The 16,685-nt window shown below is 39.9% G+C and overlaps 2 protein-coding genes across 2 annotated transcripts in view; both read left to right on the top strand.

The window, feature by feature from the left end:
• The window catches only part of eif3ba (eukaryotic translation initiation factor 3, subunit Ba), a 9,975-nt gene extending 8,551 nt beyond the window's left edge, over positions 1-1,424 (top strand). Inside the window, exon 19 of the mRNA XM_028594827.1 lies at positions 829-1,424. The gene's annotated coding sequence lies outside the window, so the exon portion shown is untranslated. The remainder of the gene's footprint in view (positions 1-828) is intronic.
• A 3,033-nt stretch (positions 1,425-4,457) lies between these two features.
• Positions 4,458-16,006, top strand: LOC114546599 (carbohydrate sulfotransferase 12). Its single transcript, XM_028565503.1, has 6 exons — positions 4,458-4,588; positions 8,911-9,548; positions 9,989-10,131; positions 11,635-11,763; positions 11,924-12,116; positions 15,381-16,006. Exons 2-6 carry the CDS (start codon positions 9,021-9,023, stop codon positions 15,651-15,653), a joined length of 1,266 nt encoding a protein of 421 aa, XP_028421304.1. The 5' UTR covers positions 4,458-4,588; positions 8,911-9,020; the 3' UTR covers positions 15,654-16,006.
• The last annotated feature ends 679 nt before the right edge of the window (positions 16,007-16,685 follow it).

The raw sequence follows: 16,685 nt of genomic DNA, 5'->3' as shown, positions 1-16,685 counted from the left end.
ACGCAGCGACCGAGGGTTCGATTCCGACCTGCAGCCATTTACTGCATGTCATTCCCTCTCTCTCCCCTTTCAAGACTTCTCGGCTATCCTATTGAAAAAGGCCCAACAAATAATCTTTAAAGGTCCCATGGCATGAAAATTTCACTTTATGAGGTATTTTAACATTAATATGCGTTCCCCCAGCCTGCCTATGGTCCCCCAGTGGCTAGAAATGGTGATAGGTGTAAACCGAGCCCTGGGTATCCTGCTCTGCCTTTGAGAAAATGAAAGCTCAGATGGGCCGATCTGGAATCTGCTTGTTATGAGGTCATAACAAGCAAGGTTACCTCCCCTTTCTCTGCTTTGCCCGCCCAGAGAATTTGGCCCACCCTTGATAGAGAGACATCATGGCTTTCAAACGAGAAAAGTGGCAGTTGGTCAAGGCCACACCTCCACCCTCCACCTTGCCCCCCCTCTCCTCCTCAATAGCTACACAGAAATGGCACATCCTAAGGAAAGCTCATTGTGGACTGGCTCTACTGGCTGTAATTCTGCACCAAAGCTGAATTTTGGGAAAGAGACTTCAGATACAGTATTAGGGGACCACTAAGGTCTATATAAAAGAGACTTCAAATACAGTATTAGGGGACCACTAAGGCCTATATAAAAGAGACTTCAGACTTCCAGTTGTGTCTGAACGGTTTCGAGATGAAAATTCTGCCGCTTTCCCCGTACAATGGAGGTGATTGTATTTTAGGACGCTGCTCAGCGTCTTTCAGTAGAGAAGTTTTCCCTTTATTTATTCTCTCTCTCTCTCTCTCTCTCTCTCTCTCTCTCTCTCTCTCTCAGTCCATCCGTTTTTGTGTGGAAGGAGGAGAGAGGAACTGCGTCATTGATTGGAGAAGGTCGACGACCACGCAGTGAATTTTGGGGTTCCCGATTTGGGGTTCCCGATCACGAGCCCCAACATTCAACTTTAGTGACATCATCAAAGCACGCCTTGCGGATCAACAACCACATCGGGGGACAAGAGAGGATACTTTGTATTTGATATTTTCTCTTTGTCTCTCACCATCATCCGCCCCATATTTTTTTTTCTTTCTCTGTGGAACTTGATATTTAGTACTGCCTATTTTTTTTTTTTCTATTCATAAATCGCAGTCACACACTCTAATCTCAGCCCTGTGTCTCTTATCGGACCTTCTTTTTTTCCAGGGGTTGTTTTATGAACTAGCCTCATCATGCTAGTGTGTTATCACAGGGCAGCACAGAGTGCCATACCAGTGGGGGGTGAAGGCGTTGTGACTAAACAAGTAGCCTTCTTTATAAATGTGCTGATGTGGCGCTATAGTGCACTGTATCCTCCTCCTTTCAGACTAGGCTTTCACACAGGGAGGGGGTGCGCAGTGGGAATAACTTTAAATAAACATTCAAACACAATACTACCTGACTGTGTCTTGCGTTTGGTTCTTTATTGTAAGGGAATCATCTGTTGTCTAGTCCTGTTCAGACCAGCCTGAGTGACATGACCAACCATTTTGAGAATTATGACAAACAAAAAGCCTTACTGGTTCCAGCCCCTTAAATGTGGCTACTTGCTGCTTTTTATGATATTAAATCATTTTAAAATGATGTGTCTTTTGGCTTTGGACCGTTGTTTGTACAAATAGGGCAATTTTAAGACGTCACCCGCAACTCTAGGAAACTGATGGGTATGTGTTTAACTGAGGCCTTAAATTGTAGCTAAAATGTCCTTACGGTAAAATTTCTTTCTGCTCGGATGATTTTTATATTTGTCTTTCACCATAGTTAAAAATATTTTTAAGTGACGGTCACTCACAGCTTCATATCTACGGAGTATATTGTGGTGCTGAAGGATTTTATGCAGCCAAGATCATGGGGTTCTCTTTATTCTTCTGGGTTGCTGTCCTGTCATTAAGGTGAAAGTCTTCCTCATCCATTTATCAAGCCATCGCTACCGTGACTCACTACCGTGACTCACAAGTCATTTAATGTGCTTTTGGAAAGTAGAATACAGTCATTTCTTTTGTGTGGAATAAATAAACTGTTCCAAAGACTTTTGTTAGGAGGTTTTCTAGCAGGTTTACTTGACCTGTGTCCATAATTACAGTAACAAAGTGTGTGTGTTATATTCAACATATTGCATCACTGTTATCAAGAAAGACCATTTCTGCAGCATACAGGGAACAGTTAGTTCTTGATGTGCCAGCACCATTTAGGTTCATTAGTTAATCCCTAATGGAAATGTGGGATCAGACAGTGTTGTTCCACTCTATATATATATATATATTGACTCTATAGGCTGCAAAGATCTTTTACCTCATTAACCTAATGACCTAATGCATGAACAGATAGATGTTCACTGTGATGTTTGACAAGGTGGACACCAGTAAACTAACAGGTAGGAAAAAGCCACAGTATGTCCTCAAATATACCTTCATAGTTACCGCCTGAGCCATGACTCAAATGTAAGATGCTGCAACACTTGACTCTTCTTAAATCTACAACAGGTCTTTTATTTGGATTTAGAGAAGATATAAATCAGTTTTATGGTTTCACCAGTGGTGGAAGAAGTACTCCGATCCTTAAGTAAAAGTAAGAAGTATTTTCAGTAAAATGTAGTTAAAGTATCAAAAGTTAAAGCTTATGCACAAAGGCTTATTTCAGTTGAAATTGTTATATTATTGTTGTCACTGACAGATACATGTGCAAGTATCTTAATGTGGTAGTCTGCACATTTTAGATACTTAGTATACCACTGGGTAGATAAATAGTATAGTACTGCGTCAAATCATGTAAGCATATCACATGTTTTTGAATGTAAAACTGTCAAATAGTTGTAGTGGAGTAAAAAGAACAAATGTTCAAAGTGTGAAGTATAGAAAACTTAAATACTAGTATTTCAAAGTGATACCTAATCACAGTTGACACGTGCAGTATACCATCCTTGTGTGTTAAACAGCTCGATCAGAACGAGCTGGCAGTGATCGATCCAAATATTGATCCACCGGGTGATAAGACTATCAATCTGATGCTCTTGTTGTGGCACTGTCCAAGTTTCTACCTTCTGGGGGCAATGCCTTCACTGAAATTTCTGACTTTTTTTTTTTTAAGATAATTCTTTGGCCATTATTGACAGGACAGCTGAAGACATGAAAGGGGAGAGAGGGTGGGAATGACCTGCAGCAAAGAGCCACAGGTTGGAGTCGAACTCTGGTCTGCTGCGTCAATGAGTAACACTCTATATAAGGGTACCCGCTCTACCGACTGAGCTATCCGGGCACCCAAAATTTCTGACTTTTTTTAAGTAACAGGATCCGTGTGGTCAGTAGAGTACTGCTTCTGCTGCTGAGCCACCTGGTCCTTTTGATGTGGAGACAGCGGCCACACCATCATTTTCACATCAGCTCACAGATGTTATAAATACTCATTAAGAGACAGCTCTTCATTCAAACATGGTTGATACCATGTTTAGATATGTATGGCTGACAAAATAAGTTCAGAAAAGAAGAGAGCATAAACACTGAGTTACCAGAAAAATCTAAACACCTGTACCGCATAAGGCAAGTCAGTAGAATAGTAATATATCCTTACTTAATAATATTACTTTGGTTGTTGGTGCTTTAACTCAACTTTGTTTAAGCTGTACTTTATGGTGGTGTTGTGTTGGACTCTATGATATACACCTCCTTTACTACACATATGGAAGATTATTTGTGGTTTTGTTGGCCCAAAAGTTGTAAAATGGAAACGTACTGAATCAAATTTATAAAATACTATATATTTGTTAAATGTTTGTGTATGGTTTCTAAAATCCACAAATTCACAAATAAATTATTACATTTTTTTTTAGGTAGGTCAGTGCTATATGAAAGCCCATTCCTGCCAAGAAGAGAAAATGAAATATATGAAAGTATATCATATCATCATCTTTGATTAAGTATGTGGTTATTTTGACTTACTTTTTCATAATAACTTACTGTCTTACAATACTGACTTAGTATTTCATATCCTGACTGACTTACTATCTTATAATTTTGATTTAATATCACATTATGTTGACTAGTATATGACTAAGTATTGAAATGTCTAATACGTTTGACTTAGGCTACTTTCTCATAATAACAATTTAATTTCATATTTTGATTTGTATCATAATTTTGACTCAGGCTATCTCATAATGTTGACTAGCCTATATAATGTAGGCTAGTATCAGTTTTTTTTAACTTGTAAACCAGTGCCATAGGCGTAGGCGGGTTTATGGTTTCAATCTGGGCATCTTCATAAAAACGTGTGCTGTGTAAAACTGGTGTGTGTGTGTGTGTGTGTGTGTGTGTGTGTGTGTGTGTGTGTGTGTGTGTGTGTGTGTGTGTGTGTGTGTGTGTAAGTGTGTAAGTGTAAGAGTAGTTGGCTGGATGATTTCCCAAAATATCGCGAGACTTTGCTTCCTCCTGTGGAGAGCGTAGACCCGCTACAGTCCCGTCGTGCCCACCCAGTCTCATCACCGGTCTGACGGACAGACAGAGAGAGAGAGAGGGACAGCGAGCTAGCGACAAAGGGCTGGCCGACCATGGAGCTCATCTGCCGGGTAAGATAAAACATTTTCAGGTTATTAGGTTTAGTACAGACAGATTCATGTTCACACTGGTTTAGCCAAATTGTTTCTGTGATGCTGCCGACGGGCATAAAGGTAACAGAACCGGCTTTCGTGCACCTCAAATGGAGCATGGTAAGGGGGGTTCGTGGGGAGAACAAGCAGAGGAGACCGTGGAGAAAAATAAGTTCAGTCGTTCTGTCGTCGGCTGCTGCATGTGGAGTAAAAAAAAAAAAAAAAGTGTCCGTTTGCATGAGAGAGGAACAGTGTCCGCACCGGCCGGTGAAAGGGCATATTGTAAACTGTGTACTGTATAAATTAAAGTTGTTGTCCAAGCGAGGATTGGAAAGAGGTAGGCTAAATGGTTAGTCCTCTGCGAAAAAGAAAAATATTAACTGAAATAAACAGTCGGAACTGTCTGAATTTTTATTTTTTCAAACAAAGTAAAAACGAAGGAGTATGGGCTATTAAAACGTGGCTACACTGCAAACTTATCACTGAGCTCCACAAACACATATTTTAACGTGCTTTGACGTGTGTGCGCATGTGTGCTTGCAGCCTACAGCGCGTGCCAAGACACGAGAGAGTTTGGGGATGTTGATTTCTCAAAATAGGCCCCTCCAGTCAACGTGGAGTTTAGATTTAAAAACCTAGTGGGAAGAAAAAAAACACCGCAGAATTTTTTTTCTTCTAAAAATACGAACAAAACTTTCTGTTTTGCTCCCCCCCCCCCCCATGTCTGGATCTTGTTTCTGGTTTTATTAGGACCGTCATTTTTTCCACTATTTTCCCCGGCAGCAGATGTTTTTATGGGACAGAGATTATAAGGGGGTGTGAAACTAAACCCTCCAGCAGGCACTGGACTGAAGCTGCTTCCACCCCCACCGCTCCGTTTGTTCACATCTCTGTGACAGCTGAGCGCCCCCGGGCGGAGCCTGAGGTTCCCACGGCCCCTGGGCCAATTCACACATGGTCAAAACCATTTATACATACTTTAAATAATATGTTATTAATGATTTGGACTTGTAAAGGATTAGCCTATGGCGAATGTCCAATCACAAGTTGGATTAATTCATGTCTTACAGTTAATATCCCAGGAAGAAGTAGCCTATTGGGATTTTTACTTATAGTAAAAAGTATAACCTGTTTTGTATACTTTTTACTTTAAGTAAAAATCCCAATAATTCTTCCTGGGATATAACTGTAAGACATTAGGTAATGATATTAGGTATTTTCATGCCACATTTTACTACTTGAGTAATTATTTTTTATAAAGTAACAGTGTTTTGCATAGGTCTTTTAAGCCACTCTGTCATTTTATATTTTCTTCTTTACATCCGTAAAGCAAAATCTTTCAACAAAGTTTGCTTCAAATGTGAAGAATTATGGAACAATAATCATATCATCATGGTGCAATTCTGCAGAAAGTCTATATATGGCATTATATAGCTACTTGAATTATTGCCCCAGACCTACATGGGTTTTTCTACATAGAGTAAGCTCCAGTAGGCTACTACATGTATGTAGAATACTAGCTCACACTTCTCAGTGTGCTAGTTTGATCATCACTGTGTTGGTGTTAGAAAAATGATGCTTACGGTCTTACTTCAGTTTCTTTTGCATCCAAACTGCTGTTTTAGTATTTCTGTTTTATTATGTCTGTCTTGTGTTAATCATGGAAGCTGAGTGACCTTGCAAAGAGCACAGGATGTATCAAGGCAGCACACGTAATGTGGAGGAGATGCCGGGCATGGCCAGAGATAAGAAGAACAGTTACTGATTGCATGAACCAAATAACTAACTTGACTCCCAACTCCTTTAAAAAGACACTGTTGTGAACAATCTTCAGTCATTTTCTGTAGGCCACTTATGCTGTGAGTGCTGTAAACTGACTCTGTTTGCAAGTAAACAAGCTTTTAAGAGAACTCCAGTGATTTTGCATTGATAAACACCGTCCCCTCGCTAAATTAATTTATCTTTTTTATTTTAAGTAAAAACAAACACCTGTCACATAAATTATGGCCACTGTGTTTAACTCCCCAACACATTAAATATCAGCCTGCTTATATGTTTTTTTTTTATGTCTGTTTCTGGTGTGTAAAAAGGCCACTTCAGGCTGTTACATATTCTTGCACACTGCCTGTTACAAATTATAAGATGAAACGATGCCGGAATGGTTGTTATATGAAATCCCCCTGACTAGTGTGTGAGGCAGTCATCTGAAGGACATATGTGCAGGATTTAATGTTTGTTTAAATTTTTATTAGAGTTTAGTGTAGGGCTGGGCAACATATCAATATTATATTGATATCGTGATATGAGATTAAATACTGTCTTAGATTTTGGATATCGTGATATGACATACGTGTTGTCTTTTACTGGTTTGAAAGGCTGCATTACAGTAAAGTGATGTACTTTTCTTTTTCTTTTACCAAACTGTTCTAGCTGTTCTATTCTTTGCCTTTTCCCCACTTAGACATTATGTCCACATTACTGATGATTATATATCTAAAATCTAAGCGTGAAGATATTTTGGTAAAGCATCAATTGTCAACCCTAGAATATTGCCGCAATATCGATATTGAGTTATTTGATCAGGAATATCATGATATCAGATTTTCTCCCTATCGCCCAGCACTAGTTTAGTTTAGTTTGTTCCATCTTGATTTTCATTGAAATAACCTACCTATTGAATATGAGGCAATTAGTGCCACTGCTTGCTGTTGCCGCGGTAACCTGGCAGCTCATAGAATTATAAGCCATTGTATTAATAAATAACTGTTGGTTCTACTTCTGGGCGTTCTTTATAAAGGGTTTATAATTGTAAATAATTATAAACGAGTATTTGCTAATGTTTGAATGACATTTATAACTGCGTTATTACCAAATAGAAACACTAAACACCAACCACAGGGGTTTTCACAACTGAAGAAGTTGTTCTTATTAATGGCTTCTAACTGATTTATAAGCATTAGTAAATTATACAGTCATTATTAATTAAGCTCTTAATTACTAATTATTTTAAGGGTGCCTTATTATAAAGTGCTACCTATAGTAGGAAATAAATCTGATAAAACGCACCAGATGCCAGACTTTAACCCACACTGTACATGCAGTAATCAGGACTGTCAGATAAACAGCAACAGCTCAAGTTATTAAAGTTTGCTAACATCAGCCACTGTAAGCTACTGCTCATACCAGACCAGGTAACGCTGTATATAGGGCTGGGCATCGTTCAAAATCTTTCGATCCGGTGCCAATTTCGATACCTTAGTTTCGATGCCTAACAATACTTTTTTTTGATACCATATGTTTTAAAATCCATTTCCACATCAACAAAAATACATTAAACAAAAAGTTTTTATTTTCCACCTTAATTGTGCATCAAAACAGTTATCAAAATTAAAAAATTCTGGTAAAACTGCTCACTCAGAGTAGCCTAACATTAATAAAAGTGCCTTGCTTTGCAAGCTCAGCCTGTCAGTCAGTCATCAGGGCAGAGAAACCACCGTTGTGCCTGCTTGTCTAGTAAGAGGAAGTGTAACGTCAACAGCACCGCGACCGCTTTTCGGCTCGCCATTAATATCACATCGCAGCAAACGCTGTCCGCGTGATGTTATGAAAAACTGTAACTACACTTGAAACCAACCGTGACACTCTGTTACTTCAACAAAACTGCAGACAGTTTACTCCGTCCGCACCTCTCCGTGTGTGTGTGTGTGTGTCTCGGAGCTCCGCTCTGTGTCAATATGCAGAGAGGACAGATAAGCTTGCGCTTACGCGCTCAGACGCTTTTGGAACCGAAATTTGGCTCCGAAAGACAGGGGAGTCGGACTGGGGGTTGAGGAACATGGGGAACATTTTTTTCGATTCCATAAAAGTATCGACGTTCGGTACCCAGCCCTAGCTGTATAGCTGCAAAAGTGCATTTGAATAGAGCAAAGGTGTGTGTTACTTATCGTGAATTTAACGTTTTTATTTTTAAAAAGAAGAACATATTTATGTTGCAGTTAGTTTAGCTACTTTTTATGCTGGGTAATCTGTAACAATGCATTCGTTTTTTTATAAGGTCACCATACACGCCAAATCTTAATCTAGGAGTTTTTCTCTCTGAAATGTAGCACAAAAACAGTACTTGAGTAAATCAAATGCACTTGGTTATATTCCACCCAGAATGTGTTCTCTGAGGTAAAGATCCTGAATATGCAACCTCATCTTTTACTTACTAAGAATGAATCTGGTATTACACTGCTTCTGTCTATCATTGTACTTCCTTTAGACTGTAAAAGAGCAGTCACATTTCCTCTTTCTTTCAGTTGCAGCTAGCAGGCAGGAAGTGTGTCCTTCCGCAATAGATGCCACCATGGAGCTGAGATAACCTCTTCCTCTTTTCTTCACCAATCACGGCTCTGGAGCAAGAATAACTATGGGAACATGGCGTGGTCTCCGAGTTGCGTTCATCCTTGGGTCTTTGTTCATGATCCTGCTGATCATCGTGTACTGGGACGACGTCGGGGGCTTCAACCTCTACCCGCTGCAGGAGCCCAAACACGAGTCACGGCACTCAAATTCTCACCCTCAGACGACAGCTCGGCCCTTGCACTCTACGTCCACCGGCAGAGCCCAGACCAACTCTTCCTCCACCGCCCCCGCTACTGCTGCCCCAGAGGAGACAAGAGGGTCAGCTGAGGAGCATATAGAGGAGGAGGGCAAGGAAAAACAAGAACATGGGAAGGAGGAAACAAGGGAGGATGAGAAGGTGGAGAGGAGTCACACTGCTGTGGATGATAGAGAACAGGAGGCGAGGAAGCAGAGGATCATGGATGTGTGTTCAGGAATGGACGCTGTGGAATTCCCCGGGAGGACTCGGGCATTTGAGCAGATCCCAAACAGGGAACTGGACCACCTGATAGTGGATGACACCCACCAGATTATCTACTGCTATGTTCCCAAGGTACAGCTGCCTTGTGTTTGTGTGTGTTTATTGTGTGTGTGAAACATCAGTCTTCATCTGAATTAATAGTGTTTGTTTTAACAGACACCAGAGGCAAAGTGTGGGCTTTTCATCAGGTTTGTAATTAGACAGTTTTTACATTGTGACGCTTTTTACAAATACTTGAAAATAAGTTCTGAACAGTGTCTTTGTGGCTTTTGCAAGTGAAAGAAGTGTGTGTGTGTGTGTGTGTGTGTGTGTGTGTGTGTGTTTGTGTTTTGTGTAAACATGGGGGTGGTGGCTTAGTTCACTCTGTGTGGATGTAAGTTCTTCATTTTTCCTCTAGCTTTTTCAACCGGTCAAGAAGACATACATACACTCACACACAGGTTTATAGTACCTCGTCTTTCTGAACATCTTGTTTTTATTTTTCTTTCCCTCTCTCGTTGTTCTCCGTTCAGGTGGCGTGCACCAACTGGAAGAGAGTGATGGTGGTTCTATCTCAGTCTCTCATCTCGCCCTCCTCAGGAAAACCTTACACTGACCCAGAGGCTGTACCTCCTGACCTCGTGCACAACTCCTCTCTACACCTCACTTTTGCCAAGTATGACACACACACTTACACACACAAAGATATGTACATACTCATAGAGACAAATTGATGACTATTTTTTTATTCCTCCACACTTCACAGACGTAATTCTGTGTGGATGAACACTACTTTTCTTTTATTGAATATTTATCTAAAAAAATTAATCTAAAACATTCACATTAGACGTTATGGACTCAAAAAAGTGTATGACTCAGCTGTAAAAAGCTGCCATATGGTATTTATGTGTAAATGCAGAATGGCATTGGTATTAGTTGTGCCTACTTTGAAATTGAGTTTCTTTGCAACACTCCTCATCGCATTATAGGAATGTTATCCTTAATGCTCCAGGCAAGCATCAATTAATGAAGAAAAAAATTAAAAAGTAACCACAAACTACTTAAGCTACTTAAATACGCAGGTGATGGCCATAGTGATCAAAAGGCATCAAGTGACAAATCTCAAAGTATTCTTTATACCAGACATGTATTATGTTTCTAATTAAGAAGAGCACTTGATGTGGTGTTTAGTATATTTGTGCAAAATGTTTGGCTATACCACACACGGATAATGTTTCCAACAGCAACATATTGAATGGTATTGCAGAACAAAACAATGAATTTAGAAAGACACACTAAATTCCTACACAGAGAAACCAAGCGCCCACTATAATTTCTTTAACCCTTGTGTTGTCCTGGGGTCGAATTTGGCCCGTTTCTTTCAACCAAATTGCCTAAAAAAATAACATGGATGTATGCTGTATTTAACCCATCCTCTGATCTTAACTATTAGTCAAAATAACACATAATTTCTGCTTTTTTTAAACTGAAAAATTAGGTATAATGTAATATGAATAAGGTTTATTGAGCAGGAATATAGAAAGCGTTGAAATAAGTGACAAAAACCTTTAAAAACAGTGTCAAAAGCATCGAAAAAAAGCCGACATAAATGTCGGAATGAGCACCAAAAATCCAACTTTGACCCAGAAGGACAACAATTTCATCAAATCTCTCCAAAAAGAGATTGAAACATGTATCTGGAATGTAAACAAGACTGGAATGTCAAACCAGAACTTAAGAAAGGCAACTCGGTTTGTAATTGACTGCGTGATTTCTCTCTTTAACAATTCTGTCTCCAGTAACACTTGTTGTTCCGTTACACTGAAACTGGGTTTGAGGAACTATCTGTGAGCTAAAGGAGTTATTTACTTACTGGACAGAGAAGAGGAGATTGGAAACGACAGGCGGGGAGTTGCTGCTGCAGCGCAGACTGACCTTACTCTCTCTCGCTCTCAGGAGTTGTCTTTGTTTGGATATAATGATCTAAACATGTGCATCTGCACTGATATACAAGGCACATCCGTTTCCTGTTAACGACTGATCCGGCTTTGTTTCCAAGTAATTTAGTGGCCAAATGTTTTCCATTTTGCATGAGACTAAACTATCTCAAAAAGCATTACAATCACGACACTAAATATCTGCTCTCATGGTGTTGTGTGCCGTTTGTGTTTTTTACCAGGTTTTGGCGCCATTACGGTTCCATGTCCCGCCACCTGATGGCACTCAAGCTCAAGCACTACACCAAGTTTCTGTTTGTACGAGACCCTTTTGTTCGCCTTATCTCGGCTTTCAGGAACAAGTTTGGAAGGTGTGTGTCTTATTGTGGATGGTTAGCCAGAGAGTGGGTGTGTGTGCCTGTGCCAGTGTTTGAGTTGAGGGTGAGGCTGACAAATGGGCTTCAATTTGATTGAACAGCTGTTCTATCATTATTGAATTGCTTAAGCGTGTGTATTTATGTTTGTTTTAAGGCCCAACGAGGACTTCTACAAGCAGTTTGGTTCTGTCATGCTGCGTCGTTATAGTAATGTGTCTGGCAGTTTGCCAGAGACAGCGGCTGAGGCGTTTGCAGCAGGAATCAAACCGACGTTTCAGCAGTTTATCACATACCTGCTGGATCCAGAGACCGAGAGGGAGAGTATCTTCAATGAACACTGGCGGCAGGTATTTGTCTCACCTGGCACTGTAAGGCTACACTTGATACAGTTTGGCAAAATGTGTGAGATGAATGTTTTTTGTGAGATCACTAGATGCATACTCTCCCCTTCTGCTGGTCATACGCCACTTCTACATCTGTTTTTTTAAAGGGGTGATAGAGTGCAAAACCGATTTTACCCTGTCATAGTTGAATAACGACAGTTCAGTGGGTAAATAGGACATACATAGAAGCTCAAAGTCCCATACACACCCCTTTACTATGAAAATCTCATATTTTGAAACTGCCGCTGAAAATGGGCGAATCTCAACAAAGCTAGTTGCTTACGTAAGCATCTCAAAATCCGGAACCTTAAGAGAACGGTCACGCCCCAACATTTACATAAGCTACACAACTGACCTGAGATCAGGTAGTCTTCTGAATCTAGGTTGCGCAGATCTCTGCTATTCCATTACAAAATTCACTTCTGAAACTTTTTTATGCGAGAAGTCAACTATGTAAGGCTCAAATATGTGCCGTTTTACGAAAATGGATGGCTAATTGCAAATATTGTCCAAATGTGTGTCGGAGTTCAGCGCCGGTGCTGCCTGTGTTGTTGCCTCGCCGCCCGGGCCTGCCTTCCTTCACAGACCCCGGCCTGCTCTGAGCTCGATTGAGCTCCGTTACGACTGGCAGCCCACAGCACTCCATACCCGCGCAAAGTCACCGGTTTTTGGCTAATGGACTACTAAACGCTGGTGCTCTGACAGAGCTCCAGGGCCTGCAGCTCCCCTTTTTCTAATGCCAGGTGTGTGTGAGTGAGAGCGCGGTCAGCGAGCTTGTTACGCCAGCAATCTCTTACCACAGGTTCCAGTTTATCTTATAATGTGTGTAATTATAATGTGTTGAGTTATTTAAACAAACGATCGGTGAAATACACGCCTCTTGTCCGCGAGTCTCATTGATAGAGCCTGCGGCTATAGCTAGCCTCTTCTTAGAATTCCTCTGGAATTCACAAAAATTCATTAACTTTAAATCGGGCACCGTTGTTAGCTTTATAAGACATTTAGTTAGATGTTGTATAACTGGCTTGACGAAATTCAAACTGTAAATATACTTGGAATTACGCCGAAAATGAAGCTAACTATCCGTGATTTGTAGCTACACACAGCTAGGATTGAAGGGACAGTCGCAGCTAACTAAACCCTTACAGCTCACAAATATTCATTAACTTGAAATCGGACACCGTTGTTAGCTTTATAAAACATTTAGTTAGATGTTGTATAAGTGGCATGATGAAATTCAAACTGTAAATATACTCGAATTACGACCAAAAATGAAGCTAGCTAACTAGCCGCAATCTTGTACACATAGGATTGTAGGGACAGTCGCAGCTAATGAAACCCTTATAGTTCACAAATATTCATTAACTTGAAATCGGACACCGTTGTTAGCTTTATAAAACATTTAGTTAGATGTGTAAATGGCGTGACGAAATTCAAACTGTAAATATACTCGAATTACGACCAAAAATGAAGCTAACTAGCCGCAATCTGTAAACATAGGATTGTAGGGACAGTCGCAGCTAACGAAACCCTTACAGCTCACAAATATTCATTAACTTGAAATCGGACACCGTTGTTAGCTTTATAAAACATTTAGTTAGATGTTGTGTAAGTGGCGTGACGAAATTCAAACAGTAAATATACTCGAATTACAACCAAAAATGAAGCTAACTAGCCGCAATCTTGTACACATAGGATTGTAGGGACAGTCGCAGCTAATGAAACCCTTACAGTTCACAAATATTCATTAACTTGAAATCGGACACCGTTGTTAGCTTTATAAAACATTTAGTTAAATGTTGTGTAAGTGGTGTGACGAAATTCAAACAGTAAATATACTCGAATTACGACCAAAAATGAAGCTAACTAGCCGTGATTTGTAGCTACACATAGATAGGATTGAAGGGACAGTCGCAGCTAACAAAACACGTAGCTAGCTAAACTTTACAAATATTAATCAACTTGAAATTGGACACCGTTGTAAGCTTTATAAGACATTTAGGTATATGTTGTATAGCTAAGTGGCTTGACATTGTGTGTAACATGTGGTAAGAGATTGCTGGTGTAACAAGCTCGCTGACCGCACTCTCACTCTCACACAACGGGCCATTTAGCTAGCAGGAAGAGGGGAGTTGCAGGCCCCTGGAGCTCTGTCAGGGCTGCCAGCCTAACGGAGCTCACAGCAGGCCGGGGTCTGTGAAGGAAGGCAAGCCGGGCGGCGAGGCAGCAGCACCGCCGCTGAAGTCCGACACACAGTCTTACCATATTTGCAATTAGCCATCAATTTTCGTAAAACGGCCCATATTTGAGCTTTATATAGTTGATTTCTCACATAAAAAAGTCTCAGAAGTGAATTTGGTAATGAAACATTGCAGTGTCTGGAATATGAGATTCTGTCGCTTCTCTAATGTGTGTGTATTGGGGATGCTCAACCAATCAGCGTGCATTTCTAATGTCTGCCTATGGCAATTCGCTCAACCAATCAGCGCGCAGCTCATCTAAATATTCACGAGCATACCATATTTGGAAGAAAAGCTCTTGTTACAAATAGGGCCAAAACACAGGGATGCATAAGGGCCAATAAAATATCAACCAGGCCATTTTCAGCCCAACCAATGTTACATACCCTATTATGAGACCATAAGGAACAGTGTGAAATACTCTATATAATCATTCTATCACCCCTTTAAAGACCATACCAGTATAATATGCACTTATTGTCATTACCTAAGATTCTATCTGTCATTCACACTTTGTGTGTGTCCCATCTCCATCTGTATACTATATACAACAGTACTTCTCTGGAGTATACTTCTGTTACTGTACTAATGTTGACATTGCACTATTTGGGCAGTTAATATTCAGTAAGTTAATGTGTAATTTTGTGTTAATGAGAAAAGATATAGGGATGACTTTGGAACATGACTGCCAATTTCAATTTGAATATTTGACAAAAAGACAGTAACATTTCATTTCTACTGATCTATTTCTTAATTTGTTTTGTCAGCTGTTGGAGCCATTGCCTTTTTTTTTTACGTAACTGTCTTAGCATTAAATGTCTTGGCTCAGAATTTGCTCTTTATTTCCTACCTCTGCTATTTATGGGATTATTGAGGACACACACACACACACACACACAGTAGAAACAAATTTGGGATAGAGGCAGTTATTACAAACAAAGTCACAAACAAATTTTCAAATTGTAGGCCTGCTTTCTCTTTGTTTCAGGTGTACCGTCTGTGCCATCCATGCCAGGTGAAGTATGACTTTATTGGACGACTAGAAACCCTGGATACAGACGCGGAGCACCTGCTGAAGCTTCTGGAGGTGGATGATCTGTTACGCTTCCCTTTAGGGGCTCGAAACCGCACTGCAGCCAGCTGGGAAAGAGACTGGTTTGCACAGATTCCCATAACAATGAGGAGAGAACTGTACAAGCTGTATGAACCAGACTTTGAGCTGTTTGGCTATCCCAAACCGGAGAGCACGCTCCACCAGTAGACCACAGCGAGCTAAAGGCATGGGCACTGCACTGTGTGTAGAGCCCACACCTCAACTACCTGCGCATAGCCAACAAATGCCTTTAAAGACCAGTATATGATGCTGTTTGTTTTGTTTTGTGCATACCTCAAATGACAGAAGTGCCTGCCGGTATTATTTTATTTTTGTCATAATTTCATATCTCCAGCACACCCGCTTACAAAATGCGTTATCCCATCTGTCTGTTTTCCCCATGTAAAGGCACTTTGAATAGTATTTTCTGATGAGTATTTTTGTAATTCATCAGGAAAGGACTGGCTGACATCAGTCTGAAGGGAAATATGTTGCAGAGAAATAAAGTGTTTTTGTAAATGCTTGACTTTCCTTTTTTTCATTTTACTTTGTATGTGGTAAAGATATTCAGATATTTTTACTTAGGTAAAAACTGCAATACCACAATATAAAATGTAATACATTGCAGGTAGAAGTTCTCCATTTGAGGACCTTTATCAACTCTGAGATTCTAAATTTAGGCTTGGAGACAACTCATTTTAACAAAAATCTCAAGAGACTTTCTAATGTTTGTGGTGGTCAATGGTACTGCCAGGGGGTCTGTGAAAAGTTCTCGGATTCATTCATTTAAATATGTTATCCAAGTTATCAATTGAATAATCTCTTAATTTTAAAATCAAAACTACATCATAGATTACTTTCTAATCTAAAAAATCTATAACTCTTAGAATCTGGAAATATGTTTCATACATTTCTCTTATGTTCTTTCACATAACAAAGATATAAAGTGTAAAAAATAGGCTTCGTCAAATTATTTCTACATACATGAGGTGTTTCCAGTAAATTCTCTATATTGTATGGGGTCATTGGCTGAAAAACAATTGAGAACCTCTGGTTTATTAAGAAGTAGGAGAATATCAACATGATTTACAATGGACAGGAAGGGCATGAAAAATTGTAATCTGAAAAGTACAATATTTAAAACTAAAATGCTTAAAGTCAAATGTGTAATGTCACCAGGTATAAAGTCTGAAACTGCGC

Source organism: Perca flavescens, chromosome 2 (genome assembly GCF_004354835.1).
Source record: "Perca flavescens isolate YP-PL-M2 chromosome 2, PFLA_1.0, whole genome shotgun sequence".
NCBI lineage: Eukaryota > Metazoa > Chordata > Actinopteri > Perciformes > Percidae > Perca > Perca flavescens.
Note: the sequence above shows the minus strand (reverse complement) of the source record. Positions and strands in the feature narration are given on the sequence as shown.

Coding starts and splice junctions, on each gene's coding strand:
- LOC114546599 (XM_028565503.1), top strand. CDS start 9,021: ATGGGAACATGGCGTGGTCTCCGAGTTGCGTTCATCCTTGGGTCTTTG. Junction 9,549..9,988: donor TCTACTGCTATGTTCCCAAG/GTACAGCTGCCT, acceptor TTCTCCGTTCAG/GTGGCGTGCACCAACTGGAA. Junction 12,117..15,380: donor TCAATGAACACTGGCGGCAG/GTATTTGTCTCA, acceptor TCTTTGTTTCAG/GTGTACCGTCTGTGCCATCC.